Here is a 19,265-nt window from a genome sequence, read left to right on the forward strand (position 1 = left end):
TCTCTCTCTGTCTCTCACTCTCTCTCTCTCCTCTGAAAGTTGTTGCCACCATCTGTAGAAGTAAGACGGTTTCTGAGTGCAAAACAAGAAAACAGAAAACATCTGCAGAAGGGAAAGGATAACATTTCATGAATTAATTAAGGAATATATTAGAAGTTGTTTTGCAGGCTTCCTGGTAGACTCATCAGGGTAATTGGTGGTGTCTAGGAACAATTAGTTGTTATAGGAAAGGTTAGTGCCTTGTCTCCGGGTTGGACTGAAGCGTTCAGGGGCCAACGAATTTGGAATAATGACGATGTCTGACTCAAACTTGCTTCCTCTGGATGGGTGGATGGATGGATGGATGGATGGATGGATGGATGGGTGGATGGGTGGGTGGGTGGGTGGGTGGATGGATGGATGGATGGGTGGATGGATGGATTGATGGGTGGGTGGATGGATGAGTAGGTGGATGGATGAGTGGGTGGGTGGGGTGGGTGGATGGATGAGTAGGTGGATGGATGAGTGGGTGGGTGGGTGGGTGGGTGGTTGGGTGGGTGGGTGGATGGATGGATGAGTAGGTGGATGGATGAGTGGGTGGGTGGGTGGGTGGATTAATAATGTTTGGTGATGTCTCACTCCACAGAGAAATATTATGGTGTCATGGCAACCTTTGCACGAGTTGTGGATGGCCTAGTCTTGTTTGGGGAAGAGGAAGGAGGCAATGGTCTGATGTGACCATTCTAAATCAGAGAGTCAGTCAGTCACCAAGACCAGTCAATCAGTCAGTCAGAGAGTCAGTCACCAAGGTCAGTCAGTCATCAGTCAGTCAGAGAGTCAGTCAGTCAGTCAGCACAGATCTCTCCGGTGCTCATATGAGAGATGACCTTTTCCCCGACTGGACCACTCACAAGACACTCTTTCTGCATGAGCTGATGCCTCAGTCCCTCAGGGAGACGGGTGGGTGTGTGTGTGTGTGTGTGTGTGGGTGGTTGTGGGTGTGGGGTGGTCTGTGTGTGTGACTGTGTGTCCCTTAGGGGACGTGTGTTCAGGCAGCCTGAGTCTTTCGTACAACAAATTGATCAGGATCTGAATGGCATATTTATTTACAACAATCTACACACAGCTGTGTTTACTGTTTACCAGCAGACAAGACACCAAACACTGGAACTATAAGATGAGCCAGACAGGTGTGCCCTTGTGATGTCATTGTGTTCCTGAGCAGGGTGATTTGTTGAGGTAAAATGGGGGTGTTGGTCCTATACAGCCCTCAATAGTTGTTTCTTTCTTCTGTTTTACAGTACTGCTCGTAAATATTATCATCTAAATATATGGTGTGTGTGTGTGTGTCTGTGTACATGGGGTGTATTACTGATATTACAGAGCAGATAGATGGTCTTCTACTACTCAGTCTAAAGGGTTTGGAGCATGGTCCTCTCCTCCCTACATTCCCTCCTCATCTCTCCATCCTTCCTCTCCTCCCTACACTTCCCTCCTCATCTCTCCATCCTTCCTCTCCTCCCTACACTTCCCTCCTCATCTCTCCATCCTTCCTCTCCTCCCTACACTTCCCTCCTCATCTCTCCCTCCTTCCTCTCCTCCCTACACTTCCCTCCTCATCTCTCCTCCTTCCTGTCTTCCCTCCATCCTCCCTCATCTCTCCCTAATTCCTGTCTTCCCTCCCTCATCTCTCCATCCTTCCTGTCTTCCCTCCCTCCCTCCCTCATCTCTCCATCCTTCCTCTCCTCCCTACACTTCCCTCCCTCACCTCTCCATCCTTCCTGTCTTCCCTCCATCCCTCCCTCATCTCTCCATCCTTCCTGTCTTCCCTACATCCCTGCCTCTCCTCTCCCTCCTTCCTGTCTTCCCTACATCCCTCCCTCATCTCTCCATCCTTGCTGTCTTCCCTCCATCCCTCCCTCCCTCCTCCCTCCTCCCTCCCTCCCTCCCTCCCTCCCTCCCTCCCTCCCTCCCTCCTTCCTGTCTTTCCCTCCATCCCCTCCTCATCATCTCTCCCTCCTTCCTGTCTTCCCCCCTCCCTCATCTCTCCATCCTTCCTGTCTTCCCTCCATCTCTCTCCCTCCTTCCTGTCCTCCCTCCCTCCCTCCATAATATATGGCAAATGACCTAAAGGAGGGCTTCACTGCAGAACTCAAATAATATCAAACTCACGGATGTTGTCAAATTTATAAGACACTTGGCGTTGCCTAGCAACAGATTGCCACACTGTGATCCAACAGATATAGGGAGAGGGGGTGGGGGGGTAAGAAAGGAGAAGAGGTAAGGAGGGAGAGGGGGGGAGAAGAGGTGAGGGGGGGATATGAGGGGGAGGGGAGGAAAGGAGAAGAGGTGAGGGGGAGAGGAGAGTGGGGGAAGGACGAGGATAGAAGGTAGAAAGACGAGGGGAGAGAAGGGAAAAGGGTAGAGAGGAGGGAAGAGTGGGAAGGAAGTAGAGATGGGGAGAGGGGATACAAAGAGAGCGGAGAGGGGTGAAGGGAGAGAAGTTCTGTGGTTGAACAAGACTAGAGCCTCAGTACAACTGAAGGAAGGCTTTTAGTCTATGCTCTCTGACATTTCACTGTCATTCCAGGGGCTCGAGCAGTACTTGGACCATGTTGTAGTTCAGAATGATGGAATCTAATAATGGTGTTTGGATATACATGTACATGTAGCAATAGTGCAGCTGAAAAGTTCCAAGGCTGCGTGACCAAGGGCTGAGTGACCAAGGCTGAGAGACCAAGGCTTTTTCAGACCCCCAGCTGTTGCGCTAGACTAATGAGTCCAGTTGAAGGAAAATCCATTGATGTGGAGGAAGTTCAGTCCAGATGTACTGGAGAGTAGATAGTGTGTATCCTAAATGGTACACTATTTTTGACCAGGACCCATCAAAAGGAGTGCACTACGTTGGAAATAGGGTGCCATTCGGGACGCAGCCTTCATCTCTGTGCTGTGACTCATCATCAGGATAGATGGTCTGGAGAGACACTATGTCTGCATCCCAAACAGCACCTTGTTCCCTATATAGTGCACTACTTTTGATCAAAAGTAGTGCACTACGTAGGCAATAGGGTGCCATTTGGGACTTGGGCGTAGTCTCGTTTGACACAGTGGCTGTGGGAAGAGTATGTACGTTAGAATGGGCTCCTTTCAAATACACAGCCGTACCGGCATACCGAGACGTCGGTACTCATCCTAAACAATCCAATAAAGTGAGTAAATAACAAATTAATCCCTGCCTTTTCAACGAGTGCTGCAACTCCTTTCTGCCTCAAATGAGTCCTTTTAGAAGGTTTTCTGGGTACTTTTGTGCTGTAAACTAATAGTGTATCAACTGTATCAAGACATTCATGTATCTGTCTGTCTCTCAGGTCAGTTATCTGTTAGAATGCTCTTGGAAAGAGGAGACTTCATAGAACCTCAAAAAGTAAACATTACTGGAGACGCTAATTAACGCTAAATAAGTTAATTGCTTTGGCCCACAGTTATTAAATATGATTAGCTAGCCAGCTAAAATTGTTCGTTAGCAATCGCTTCTAGACTATTTTGACTAGGTGCAGCAGCGCTGCTGTGTCATTGACAGCCTGTTTTCTAAAAGGACAGCGTGTCTCCGCTTGTGCTAACAGTAAATGACCATTGTGACACGCATCCCTGCATACACACGTTCTATGGTTCCTACAACGATACATACAGAATGTGTACTGACCAGTAGACCATGGTTAGTGTTCTCACAATATAAAGCAATAGGGATTTGATTTATCATATATCATCATTCACTTGTTAAACTGAAATTATGAAGGAAACACACACATCAAAATCAGTATGCACTTCATAGTTAAGGGTTTTGAGGGTGAATATGGAGAGATCATTTTGTCAAGAATTGCATAATTCATTACCTGTTTGGAATAGTACTAGGTTAAATATTCATGAGTTATATCTCTGTACTGATGTCTGTAATCTACTGTTGTTTTAGGCTTTCAGGGGGAGCAACAAGGCTGAGAGTGAGAGGGCTAACACTTCAACAAACTGTCAACAGAGGTGTGTGTATGTGTGGGTGATTGTGGTGTGTGTGTGTGTGTGTGTGTGTGTGTGGTTGTGTGGTGTGTGTGTGTGTGTGTGTGTGTGTGTGTGTGTGTGTGTGTGTGTGTGTGTGATTTACTCTTAGCATTTAATTATCAAAGAACATAATGAAACTATTCACCTCAAGTTTGAAAGGTGCTCTCTTTCTCTCCAGCCCTTTCTACATGATTCACTCTTTAAAACACACACTACACACCACACACACCACACACAATACACACTATACACACAATATACATTCACCACACACACTACACACCACACACACCACACACACCACACACACCACAGCAATACACACTATACACACAATATACATTCACCACACACCACTACACACACCACACACACCACACGCAATACACACTATACACACAATATACATTCACACACACACACACACACACCACACACACTAAACACACCACCACACACCACACGCAATACACACTATACACACAATATACATTCACCACACACCACACACTACACACACCACACACACCACACGCAATACACACTATACACACAATATACATTCACCACACACCACACACTACACACCACACACACTACTCACCACACACACGACACACACCACACACGACACACACACCACACCCACACACCACAGACACACACACACACACACACCACACACCACACACACCACACACCACACACACCACACACACACACAAACACACCACACACACACCACACACACACCCTGACAGGTTCCATGAAGTTGATCAGTAAGGTTGTCCCTGGGCTTCCCACTGCGTGCTGATTAAAAGCAGCAGGGCTCAGAGAGTTAGCTCCATTATTTCTGTTGTAGCCTGTGTGTGTTTCAGGCAGAATCAAAACACCCAGATAATCAAAGTCTTTAAGGACCACACACACACACACACCACACACACACACACACACACACACACACACACACACACACACCACACACACCACACCACACACCACACACCACACACCACACACCACACACACGTGCATACACACACACACACACCACCACACACAAAACAAAAAAAAACTCTCACACACACACACACACAACAAACTCTCTCCCTCTCACACACACAAACTCTCTCTTTCTCGCACACACACAAACTCTCTCCCTCTCTCACACACACACACAAACTCTCTATCACACACACACACACACACAAACTCTCTCTCTCTCACACACACCACACACACACACACACACAAAAACTCTCTCTCTCACACACACACACAAACTCTCTCTCTCTCACACACACACACACACACACAGAGTGTCTAAAGTCAAAGTCTATGTAGATGTGTGTGTCAGAGGAAGTGGAAGGGGAAGAGTGGAGTGACTCGTCTCTTTGTGTTGATTCCCTGTCTGTCTTTTCATCAGGGTTCTGATCCAATCCTCTCTAATAGATCCTCACAGCCACTGTCTTTGTCACAAATTGCACCCTATTACCGATATAGGGCACTACGTTTGACCAAGTGGTGCACTAAATAGGGAATAGGGTGCAATTTGGAATGCAGACACTAAGTCAAGGGGGTGAAAACAGACAGTCAGTTTGTATAGGCCACGTATTACAGGCCTACTGTCAATACAGACAGTATTACATGGAGGGTTGTGGCAGGGATTGTAGGCTACATTCAAGGCTTGGATTGAGACCTAGGAAGAGCTGATGGTGTTTATGCCTTAGTCTCTGTTGTAGCTGTTGCTGGTTGATTATGTACATTCAGTTGGTGTGGGCCTGGGCATGTTCTGAGACTATCTCTCATCTTAGCAGTTTGAAAGTCTCCCAAACTCTGGACACAAACATGCATGCATGCACAGTCACCCACTCTCACACACATACACACAGACACACACAGTCACCCACTCTCACACACATACACACAGACACACACAGTCACCCACTCTCACACACATACACACAGACACACACAGTCACCCACTCTCACACACAGACACACACAGTCACCCACTCTCACACACACTCTCTCTCTCACACACACACACACACACACACACACACACACACACACACACACACACACACACACACACACACACACACACACACACACACACACACACACACACACACACACACACACACTAGGCACTACTGCCCACCACAGTGACTGTGTGATGCCAAGCCACTTCATCTGAAGGAAGTCCATAGAGATTCATCTCCTCATTCCTCATGTGGACACTAATATTCTCTCATATCATCTTCATGTCAATTAGAGCAACTTTGATTAGTTTAAGTAGCAGTCGTTATCTCATTAAAGATGGCTAGTCTTCCAGAAACACAGTCACAACAGTTTTACAGTACAAAGTTAATCAAATACTCTCAATAGAAGCTCTAAATTAAGCAATAAGGCTTGATATGTCGTGTGGTATATGGTCAGCTATACCACCATATGTAAGTATGGTATGTAGTGTATAGCATATTGTGAATTTACCACAGCTAAGGCCATGTTCAAAGGCATGTCACATTGAGAATAACCCACACATTTTAACCAATCAGAAAACAAATCATAAACATGTTAACACTAAAAAACTGGGCATCAAGCCAACCTGTTCTGAGCCAATGACTAACAGTCTAAAAAATACGTTTCATAAATATGCTATCGCAAAAAATATTAATTGAGTTGTGATTATGAAGGTCTTGGGTAACATTATAATCCAATCAGAAATCAGAAAACCCATCATAACAACATGATACTGTATGTACGTGATTGGTCCACTGTGACCTCATCCTGGTGAAGGACCCCCAGCCATGCTCTTGGCCTGGGCTTGTTGTCACTACTGGCTGGTTGATTGATGTGGCCAGGGACACACACAGCGTGGTAGCAGGGTGATAAACCACAGGGGGAAACAAAGACTAGTGTACCACATAGGGAGAAGAGCAATTTAAGCTGTTTGCTTCATGTTCATTTAAAGCTAATTACTACAGTGCCCGACAGACAGGCAGGATGTGTCCCAAATGGCAGCCTTTTCCCTAATTAGTGCTGTACTTTCGACCAGGAACCCATAAGTCTCTGGTCAAAGTAGTGCACTATATAAGGAATAGGGGTACATTTGGGACTCAGCCAGACAGGAGCAGCTAGCTGGCTAGCCCCCTAGCCTGACTGTTGGCAATGTGTAGTAGACCCAGATGCCACTGGTGGGAACTTGTTGCTCCTTGTCATCTCTCTCCTCTCTCGTCTCTCTCTCTCTCCTCTCTCTCTCTCTCCCTCTCTCTCTTCTCTCTCTCTCTCTCTCTCTCTCATCTCCTCTCTCTCCTCTCTGGTATTAGTGTGTATGTAGACACAGCCCAGCTGACACTTGTGTGAACTTCTAGTTCATGTTCTCCATCTGACACCTGTCTCACTTCCTCTCGTCTCTCTGTGTGTGTTACAGGGTCGTCGAGGGAAGACAGGGGAACCTGGACCCAGAGGCCTACCTGTAAGTACTGATGCTGATGCTGCATTTCTTCCTTCCTTCCTTCTGTTTGCCACTGTCACAGACCGTTTCAGTTTGAAGTTGTATGGGATATGCATGGTATACATCATCCAATTCAATGCTTACTTGCAGACAGTCCTCCTGTATGGTATACATACGGCACATGCCTGTCAATCAATGTTTACTCCCACTAAACACACACTTCTGTCTCATGTCGAAAGATCAATCATTCAACCAGGAGCTCTTTTTAACTCTCACCTGCATGTATCTCACAAAGAACCAAATATATTCAGGTCTCCTTCATCTGTAGGAGAGATCCACAGTAGTCCTAATTGAGACTCCTCTGTAGGAGAGATCCACAGTAGTCCTAATTGAGACTCCTCTGTAGAAGAGATCCACAGTAGTCCTAATTGAGACTCCTCTGTAGGAGAGATCCACAGTAGTCCTAATTGAGACTCCTCTGTAGAAGAGATCCACAGTAGTCCTAATTGAGACTCATCTGTAGGAGAGATCCACAATAGTCCTAATTGAGACTCCTCTGTAGAAGAGATCCACAGTAGTCCTAATTGAGACTCATCTCTCAGAGGCATGGGTATCAGGGTATTCAATACTATCGACGCAGCACTATCGCCGGCCTAAGGTATCACTGAACACTGAGAAAATGAGCCTGAACCATCACTGTCACCTAAGAAAGGATCACTGTCACCCTAAGAACCATCACTGTCACTCTAAGAACCATCACTGTCACCCTAAGAACCATCACTGTCACCCTAAGAACCATCACTGTCACCCTAAGAACCATCACTGTCACCCTAAGAACCATCACTGTCCCCCTAAGAACATCACTGTCCCCCTAAGAACCATCACTGTCACCCTAAGAACCATCACTGTCACCCTAAGAACCATCACTGTCCCCCTAAGAACCATCACTGCGACTCTAAGAACCATCACTGTCCCCCTAAGAACCATCACTGTCACCCTAAGAACCATCACTGTCACCCTAAGAACCATCACTGCCAGTCTAAGAACCATCACTGTCCCCCTAAGAATCATCACTGTCAACCTAATAACCATCACTGTCAACCTAAGAACCATCACTGTCACTCTAAGAACCATCACTGTCACCCTAAGAACCATCACTGTCACCCTAAGAACCATCACTGTCACTCTAAGAACCATCACTGTCACCCTAAGAACCATCACTGTCACTATAAGAACCATCACTGTCACCCTAAGAACCATCACTGTCCCCTTAAGAACCATCACTGTCACCCTAAGAACCATCACTGCCACTCTAAGAACCATCACTGTCACTCTAAGAACTATCACTGTCACCCTAAGAACCATCACTGTGCCTCTAAGAACCATCACTGTCACCCTAAGAACCATCACTGTCACTATAAGAACCATCACTGTCACCCTAAGAACCATCACTGTCCCCCTAAGAACCATCACTGTCCCCCTAAGAACCATCACTGTCCCCCTAAGAACCATCATTGTCCCCTTAAGAACCATCACTGTCCCACTAAGAACCATCACTGCCACCCTAAGAACCATCACTGTCACCCTAAGAACCATCACTGTCCCCCTAAGAACCATCACTGTCCCCTTAAGAACCATCACTGTCACCCTAAGAACCCTCACTGCCACCCTAAGAACCCTCACTGCCACTCTAAGAACCCTCACTGTCATCCTAAGAACCCTCACTGTCACCCTAAGAACCATCACTGTCACCCTAAGAACCATCACTGTCACTCTAAGAACCATCACTGTCACCCTAAGAACCATCACTGTCACTCTAAGAACCATCACTGTCACCCTAAGAACCATCACTGTCCCCTTAAGGACCATCACTGTCACCCTAAGAACCATCACTGTCACTATAAGAACCATCACTGTCACCCTAAGAACCATCACTGTCACCCTAAGAACCATCACTGTCACCCTAAGAACCATCACTGTCCCCCTAAGAACCATCACTGCCCCCCTAATAACCATCACTGTCCCCTTAAGAACCATCACTGTCCCACTAAGAACCATCACTGCCACCCTAAGAACCCTCACTGCCACTCTAAGAACCCTCACTGTCATCCTAAGAACCATCACTGTCACCCTAAGAACCATCACTGTCCCCCTAAGAACCATCACTGTGCCCCTAAGAATCATCACTGCCACCCAAAGCAGACAGATCTCTGAATAACTGACTTCTCTCAAGACACTGTGACTGTGGTTTAAAAGTACACTTACAAGACTCATACAGTACTCATGTGCGAACATGCACGCAGGCGTACACACACTCACACACACGTTTCTATTTAAAAGCCACACTGTCATCCATGTAGCGTTCATCCAGTACTGTCATTAACACACCTCTATATGTACTGTCATTAACACACCTCTATATGTACTGTCATTAACACACCTCTTAGCACACCACCACGCCCAGAAATCTGCTCATTTTATTCTCTGTTCCCAACGCACTAGACTACCAGTTCTAATAGCCTTTAGCCGTACCCTTATCTTACCCCTCCTCTGTTCCTCTGGTGATGGAGAGGTTAACTCAGGCCCTATAGCACCCAGCACCACACCTATTCCCAGGCCCCAGGCACTCTCATTTGTTGACTTCTGTAACCGTAAAAGCCTTGGTTTCATGCATGTTAACATCAGAAGCCTCCTCCCAAAGTTTGTTTTATTCACTGCTTTAGCACACTCTGCCAACCCTGATGTCCTAGCTGTGTCTGAATTCTGGCTTAGGAAGGCCACCAAAAAATCTGACATTTCCATCCCCAACTACAACATTTTCCGACAAGATAGAACTGCCAAAGGTGGCAGAGTTGTAATCTACTGCCTGCAGAGTTCTGTCATACTATCCAGGTCTGTGCCCAAACAATTTGAGCTTCTACTTTTAAAAATCCACCTCTCCAGAGGTACCTGGAACCTACAAGGTACAACCGTAAATCCATAACCATGGGCACCCTCATAGATATCATCCTGACCAACCTGCCCTCTAAATACACCTCTGCTGTCTTCAACCAGGATCTCAGCGATCACTGCCTCATTGCTTGCGTATGTAATGGGTCCGCGGTGAAACGCCCACCCCTCATCACGGTCAAACGCTCCCTAAAACACTTCAGCGAGCAGGCCTTTCTAATCGACCTGGCCCCGGTATCCAGGAAGGATATTGACCTAATCCCGTCAGTAGAGGATGCCTGGTTGCTCTTTAAAAGTGCTTTCCTCACAATCTTAAATAAGCATGCCCCATTCAAAAAATGTTGAACTAAGAACAGCTACAGCCCTTGGTTCGCTCCAGACTTGACTGCCCTTGACCAACACAAAAACATCCTGTGGCGTATTGCATTAGCATCGAATAGCCCCCGCGATATGAAACTTTTCAGGGAAGTCAGGAACCAATACACACAGTCAGTTAGGAAAGCTAAGGCTAGCTTAGAAATTTGCATCCTGTAGCACTAATTCCAAAAAAGTTTTGGGACACTGTAAAGTCCATGGAGAATAAGAGCACCTCCTCCCAGCTGCCCACTGCACTGAGGCTAGGTAACACTGTCACTACCGATAAATCTATGATAATCGATAATTTCAATAAGCATTTTTCTACGGCTGGCCATGCTTTCCACCTGGCTACCCCCACCCCTGCCGGCAGCTCAGATGTTCTGAAAGAGCTGCAAAATCTGGATCCCTACAAAGCAGCTGGGCTAGACAATCTGGACCCTCTCTTTCTAAAATTATCTGCTGAAATTGTTGCAACCCCTATTACTGGCCTGTTCAACCTCTCTTTTGTATCATCTGAGATCCACAAAGATTGGAAAGCTGCCGCGGTCATCCCCCTCTTCAAAGGGGGTGACACTCTAGACCTAAACTGTTACAGACCTATATCCATCCTGCCCTGCCTTTCTAAAATCTTCGAAAGCCAAGTCAACAAACAGATCACCGACCATTTCGAATCCCACCGTACCTTCTCCACTATGCAATCTGGTTTCCGAGTTGGTCATGGGGGCACCTCAGCCACGCTCAAGGTCCTAAACGATATCTTAACCACCATCAATAAAAGACAATACTATGCTTCTGTCTTCATCGACCTGGCCAAGGCTTTCGACTCTGTCAATCACCACATTCTTATCAGCAGACTCAATAGCCTTGGTTTCTCAAATCACTGCCTCGCCTGGTTCATCAACTACTTCTCAGATAGAGTTCAGTGTGTCAAATCAGAGGAACTGTTGTCCGGACCACTAGCAGTCTCTTGGGGGTGCCACAGGGTTCAATTCTCGGGCCGACTTTTTTCCCTGTATAGATCAATGATGTCGCTCTTGCTGCTGGTGATTCTCTGAGCCACCTCTACGCAGACGACACCATTCTGTATACATCTGGCCCTTCTTTGGACACTGTGTTAACAAACCTCCAAACGAGCTCCAATGCCATACAACAATCCTTCCGTGGCCACCAACTGCTTTTAAATGCTAGTAAAACTAAATGCATGCTCTTCAACCGATTGCTGCCCGCATCCGCCCGCCCGACTAGCATCACTACTCTGGACGGTTCTGACTTAGAATATGTGGACAATTACAAATACCTAGGTGTCTGGTTAGACTGTAAACTCTCCTTCCAGACTCACATTAAGCATCTCTGGATCTGGTAAAAGATAATACAAATAAAAAACAACCGTTCTTTTGTATTTTTTGTTGTACCATCATCTTTGAAATGCAGGAGAAAGGCCGTAATATATTATTCCAGCCCAGGTGCAATTTAGATTTTGGCCACTAGATGGCATCAGTGTATGTGCAAAGTTTAGACTGATCCAATGAACCATTGCATTTATGTTCAAAATGTTGTATCAAGACTGCCCAAATGAGCCTAATTTGTTTATTAAGAACTTTTCAAGTTCAAAATTGTGCACTCTCCTCAAACAATAACATGTTTTTTTCTCTCACTGTAATAGCTACTGTAAATTGGACAGTGCAGATGAACAAGAATTTAAGCTTTCTGTCAATATCAGATATGTCTATGTTCTGGGAAATATTCTTGTTACTTACAACCTCATGCTAATCGCATGAGCTTACGTTAGCTCAACCATCCCGTGGAAGGGAAGTTTTAATACACCTAAATATATGCAAACAGTGAGCAGTAAAGGAATGGATTGTGTCATATTGATCTATTAGAAACACTTATCATCAATTCTGATACTACAAGGCTGAATGATTATTGTACAAACCCCACAGGGGTATATTAGGAGTGCTGTCATGCATACAGTAGATCGTATCGGTGAGGAGGATGGCTCTGAGTTCTGCCTTTAAGGCCTGCTTGACTGTTGGGTTGAGTTCCTGCCCGACTGCATTGAATTGCATCAACCAATGGTTGTGTGCCATGTCATCGACTGTGCAGTTGGGCACCAGATTGCTATATCATATGATGAGGTTATCTGATGTTAAATAATCACCAGATTGCTAATGTATATCATCTGATGTGGTTAGCTGATGTTAAATATCTATCCAGGTGTTATAAGATATGGCATGTGTCTGCAATGTAGTCAGCAGGAACTCAACCATAGTTTTCTCTGCAGGCCTGTTAATCAACCACAGAGACTGGGTGCGTGTGATCACCTAAACACAAAACTCAACATACATCTATAGAAGGGTTGTGTCCAGTAGGTATAAAACAGAAGAAAACTCTATAAAACAGAGTGAGCCTACAGTATCTACATTTGGGAGGTACTATCTAGTACTATCTGAACTTTTCCTATAAGAACAGAGCCACCGCTAGCCTTTTGGAGGCCCTAAGCAATATTTGGTTGGGGGGCCCATCCCACCTCGCTGGGCAAAACATTTTAGTGCCCCCCTTCTTGTCAGTGGATTTTTTTGTTGTTGCAGTGTTAATGTTACTTTCTGTAATTCTACACATTTTGGTTGTTGAGAAAATTGAGCATTTTTAAGCTAATTTCCTGCAATTCTACACATTTTGCCATGACTTACAGTATGCCATGTTAATGATATCTGAGTGAGTGACTAGCTTAGTCAAGATCAGTAGGGGCCCCCTGGGGGTTAGGGCCCCTGGGCACATGCCCTGTGCGCCCGGTCGGTCATTTGGTAGCTGGCTACCAGTGATGGGGAAGCTACTCTGAAAATGTAGTTTACCAAGCTACCAATTACTTCACATTTGAAGAAGCTAAGCTAAACTAAAGCTACCCTTATGAAAAATATAGTTTACTAAACTAAAACTACCCTTATGAAAAATATAGTTTACTAAACTAAAGCTACCCTTATGAAAAATATAGTTTACTAAACTAAAACTACCCTTATGAAAAATATAGTTGACTAAACTTAAGCTACCCTTATGAAAAATATAGTTTACTAAACTAAAACTACCCTTATGAAAAATATAGTTTACTAAACTAAAGCTACCCTTATGAAAAATATAGTTTACTAAACTAAAGCTACCCTTATGAAAAATATAGTTTACTTAACTAAAGCTACCCTTATGAAAAATATAGTTTACTTAACTAAAGCTACCCTTATGAAAAATATAGTTTACTAAACTAAAGCTACCCTTATGAAAAATAAAGTTTACTAAACTAAAGCTACCCTTATGAAAAATATAGTTTACTAAACTAAAGCTACCCTTATGAAAAATATAGTTTACTAAACTAAAGCTACCCTTATGCAAAATAAAGTTTACTAAACTAAAGCTACCCTTATGCAAAATATAGTTTACTAAACTAAAGCTACCCTTATGCAAAATATAGTTTACTAAACTAAAGCTACCCTTATGAAAAATATAGTTTACTAAACTAAAGCTACCCTTATGCAAAATAAAGTTTACTAAACTAAAGCTACCCTTATGCAAAATATAGTTTACTAAACTAAAGCTACCCTTATGAAAAATATAGTTTACTAAACTAAAACTACCCTTATGCAAAATATAGTTTACTAAACTAAAACTACCCTTATGAAAAATATAGTTTACTAAACTAAAGCTACCCTTATGAAAAATATAGTTTACTAAACTAAAGTTACTTAGAAAAAAAGTAGTTCACTACACCCAATCTACTCCGTGAAGAAGTATCATCTAACTCTAAAACGTCATAGACTTCAAATTGCCAGAACAGATCACTCTGGAGTCAGATGTTAACGGAATGTGTAATTTAGCCTATTAAACACAAAAAGTGAGAATTAGGCAGGTCTGATACCGAAAAAGAAAGGACGTTCTTACTTACTTCAACCATATTTTATTTGGCCAAAAAAAAGTATTGTTTCGTTCTAGTAGTTAGCTACACTACTACAAGGGAAAAACGTAATGAACTATTGAAAACACTACCAAGATTTGATATAGTTCAACTACCACCAAGCTACTGCAAAATGTAATTACATTACTAGTTGAACTAAATGTAGTTCACTACTCCACAACACTGCTGACTAGACCAACTTGACTAGCAATCTATAAAATGTTAGCTGATGTGCTAATTGAATGAATGTCAGTGACTGATATAAAAATTGGAACAGTGCTGATGCACAACCCTATTTTGACATATTTAGTCACCTCGTTTATTCTACTTTTCTTACTCTCAACAATTAGTTCCTAAAAAATTTTTTTACACAGACTACGCAGCGCCTTTGAATAAAAATCCCTTGTTTAAATGTTTCCTGTTAAAACGTTGTAAAATGTTTTGCTACAGCTGCCCTAATGAACATTTCTAATTTACACTCTACTGCTTCTTGCTGCCTTCTAGTAACCAACTGGACTTTGTTGATATGGAATGATTGTTATTTTACCCATTCAATTATTTTCATACACTGACGCTCTGATTAAACTTGTGATAATGAGAATTCAAACCAGATAGACAGGAAGATGGTGCTCATCTTCCGTCACTGTCACCGCCATGCTCAATAGGTTCAATTATCTTTAGCATCACTTCAGCTGCTGACCGTTACGGTTCCCCCACATTTCTTTCTGTACTCTCTGACACCTTAATAACTCATTAGGCCTCACAAATGGCACCCTATTGCCTATTTAGTGCACTACTTTGGACCAGAGTCTATATAATGTGCAATATCAGACGTACCCACATAGTTATAGGACACAACATTGTAGGAAAAAGGGAGGACAAGGAGGAAGAGGAAGAGAAAGAGGAAATGTGAGTGTGACATTTCTAAATGTCAGTGTCCTGATTGTACCCCTGTCATGTGATGTACTAGCTAGCCTCAGTGTCCTGATAGTACCCCTGTCATGTGATGTACTAGCTAGCCTCAGTGTCCTGATAGTACCCCTGTCATGTGACGTACCAGCTAGCCTCAGTGTCCTGATAGTACCCCTGTCATGTGACGTACCAGCTAGCCTCAGTGTCCTGCTAGTACCCATGTCATATGATGTACCAGCTTGCCTCAGTGTACTGATAGTACCCATGTCATGTGATGTACCAGCTAGCCTCATTGTCCTGATAGTGTCCATGTCATGTGATGTACCAGCTAGCCTCAGTGTCCTGATAGTACCCCTGTCATATGATGTACCAGCTAGCCTCAGTGTCCTGAGAGTACCCCTGTCATGTGATGTAGTGCACTTTATAGGGGATAGGGTGTCATTTGGGACTACTATTTCAACATGATTTGTGAGTGACTATGGAGACAGGGAGGACTGGCGTCTCTCAACCAATAGTGGTGCTGTGCATATTAAATAACGCCCTCACTGACACGCACATGCACACCCTCACAGACACACAAATGCGTGTGCACACGCACACAGACACACAGACAGCCTCCCTCCTGCCTCTCTTCCTCTACCTCCTGCTGCTTGTCTCTCAGTGTGACTCAGTGCTCCTTCTCATCACAGACAGATGGCCATTACCTACAGTGCTTTAGCAAAAGGCCTGCAGTCATTTTCATGGAACCCCCGGGTGTTGTAGCTAACCACGAGGCATGTGAGAGACGGGGGGGTAGAAATCAAGAAAGGAAGAGTCACAATGAGGCCCTCCTACAGCCCTGGTAACAAACACACCCACCCCCCTCCACTTGTCCACTTGTTCCGGTGACCATACCAGGAAGGAAACCGTTGTGTACCGGGTCAGTCGGAGGCAGTGGGACAACCTCTTGAACGAAGCGGCTGCGTTGATCATGTTGTATTGGTCCAGTGGTCTGTGTTGATGTTGATGTTGGCCTCGCCTAGAAGGTTTTTAATGGCTCCTGTGCCCTGAGAAAAGAGAATGGTGGCTGACCAGCTGGCTGGATAAACTTGTATTGTGTTGCTCCTGGACAGAGAACCATTTCTCTCTGCTTGTCTCTACAGGTCTAAGTTGACGGTACTGTGTGCCTCAGCCAGACTTGATCTCAAATCCAAAATGTTGGAGTATAAAGCCGTATTTAAAATATTAGCTTCACTGTCCACATACATACGTAGGGGTGTGTATACTTTTAAATACCATTCCCGGTTTGAATGGGAATAGTGGGATGGTACCGGAATGGAAAATACTCAAACCGCAGTACACACCATACAATCTCCCTGTGGGCCACCATAATCACACCGTTCTTCAATGGGTCGTTCAGTACAGTTTCTGTTGAATTAAACATTCAACACCATTCTGTCACGCTGAAGGCACCCAGGGATAGTGTTGTGTCTGAAGGCACCAGGGATAGTGTTGTGGCAGTGTGTCTGAAGGCACCAGGGATAGTGTTGTGTCTGAAGGCACCAGGGATAGTGTTGTGTCTGAAGGCACCAGGGATAGTGTTGTGGCAGTGTGCCTGAAGGCACCAGGGATAGTGTTGTGTCTGAAGGCACCAGGGATAGTGTTGTGGCAGTGTGTCTGAAGGCACCAGGGATAGTGTTGTGGCAGTGTGTCTGAAGGCACCAGGGATAGTGTTGTGTCTGAAGGCACCAGGGATAGTGTTGTGGCAGTGTGTCTGAAGGCACCAGGGATAGTGTTGTGGCAGTGTGTCTGAAGGCACCCAGGGATAGTGTTGTGGCAGTGTGTCTGAAGGCACCAGGGATAGTGTTGTGGCAGTGTGTCTGAAGGCACCAGGGTTAGTGTTGTGGCAGGGTGTCTGAAGGCACCAGGGATAGTGTTGTGGCAGTGTGTCTGAAGGCACCAGGGATAGTGTTGTGGCAGTGTGTCTGAAGGCACCAGGGATAGTGTTGTGTCTGAAGGCACCAGGGATAGTGTTGTGGCAGGGTGCCTGAAGGCACCAGGGATAGTGTTGTGTCTGAAGGCACCAGGGATAGTGTTGTGTCTGAAGGCACCAGGGATAGTGTTGTGGCAGTGTGTCTGAAGGCACCAGGGATAGTGTTGTGCCTGAAGGCACCAGGGATAGTGTTGTGGCAGTGTGTCTGAAGACACCAGGGATAGTGTTGTGGCAGTGTGTCTGAAGGCACCAGGGATAGTGTTGTGTCTGAAGGCACCAGGGATAGTGTTGTGTCTGAAGGCACCAGGGATAGTGTTGTGGCTGTGTGTCTGAAGGCACCAGGGATAGTGTTGTGGCAGTGTGTCTGAAGGCACCAGGGATAGTGTTGTGTCTGAAGGCACCAGGGATAGTGTTGTGGCAGGGTGCCTGAAGGCACCAGGGATAGTGTTGTGTCTGAAGGCACCAGGGATAGTGTTGTGTCTGAAGGCACCAGGGATAGTGTTGTGGCAGTGTGTCTGAAGGCACCAGGGATAGTGTTGTGGCAGTGTGTCTGAAGGCACCAGGGATAGTGTTGTGCCTGAAGGCACCAGGGATAGTGTTGTGGCAGTGTGTCTGAAGGCACCAGGGATAGTGTTGTGGCAGTGTGTCTGAAGGCACCAGGGATAGTGTTGTGTCTGAAGGCACCAGGGATAGTGTTGTGTCTGAAGGCACCAGGGATAGTGTTGTGGCTGTGTGTCTGAAGGCACCAGGGATAGTGTTGTGGCAGTGTGTCTGAAGGCACCAGGGATAGTGTTGTGGCAGTGTGTTTATTTAAGAGGAAAGGATGGAACAAGTTTTGACGTGTGTGTGTGCTTGCATGCATATTCTCGAGAGAGAGAGAGAGAGAGAGAGAGAGAGAGAGAGAGAGAGAGAGAGAGATGAACATACAAGACAAGTACAACATGATTGACAGCAGAGAGAAGAGGCGAGAGTGTTGTGTGTGTGAGAGTCCAGTAGATTTGACACACTTACACACATCCTGTAGGATGGACACACATCCAGTAGGGCTGACTCACATCCAGTAGGATAGACACATATCCAGTAGGATTGACACACATCCAGTAGGATAGACACACATCCAGTAGGGCTGACTCACATCCAGTAGGATAGACACACATCCAGTAGTGCTGACACACATCCAGTAGGGCTGACTCACATCCAGTAGGATAGACACACATCCAGTAGGGCTGACTCACATCCAGTAGGATAGACACACATCCAGTAGGGCTGACACACATCCAGTAGGATAGACACACATCCAGTAGGGCTGACACACATCCAGTAGGATAGACACACATCCAGTAGAGCTGACTCACATCCAGTAGGGCTGACACACATCCAGTAGGATAGACACACATCCAGTAGAATTGACACACATCCAGTAGGCTTGACACACTTACAAACATCCAGTAGGATAGACACACATCCAGTAGGGCTGACTCACATCCAGTAGGATAGACGCACATCCAGTAGGGCTGACACACATCCAGTAGAATTGACACACATCCAGTAGGTTTGACACACTTACAAACATCCAGTAGGATAGACACACATCCCGTAGGATTGACACACATTCAGTAGGACTGGCACACATCCAG

At 45.2% G+C, this 19,265-nt stretch overlaps 1 protein-coding gene across 1 annotated transcript in view; it reads left to right on the forward strand.

Moving 5' to 3' along the window:
- The first annotated feature begins 7,226 nt into the window (after window positions 1–7,226).
- Window positions 7,227–19,265, forward strand: part of LOC115153630 (collagen alpha-1(XIX) chain) — a 130,799-nt gene continuing 118,760 nt past the window's right edge. The window contains exons 1-2 of the mRNA XM_029699268.1: window positions 7,227–7,235; window positions 7,472–7,516. Coding sequence (XP_029555128.1) covers window positions 7,227–7,235; window positions 7,472–7,516 — 54 coding nt within the window. The remainder of the gene's footprint in view (window positions 7,236–7,471; window positions 7,517–19,265) is intronic.

Source organism: Salmo trutta, chromosome 18 (genome assembly GCF_901001165.1).
Source record: "Salmo trutta chromosome 18, fSalTru1.1, whole genome shotgun sequence".
NCBI classification, from domain to species: domain Eukaryota; kingdom Metazoa; phylum Chordata; class Actinopteri; order Salmoniformes; family Salmonidae; genus Salmo; species Salmo trutta.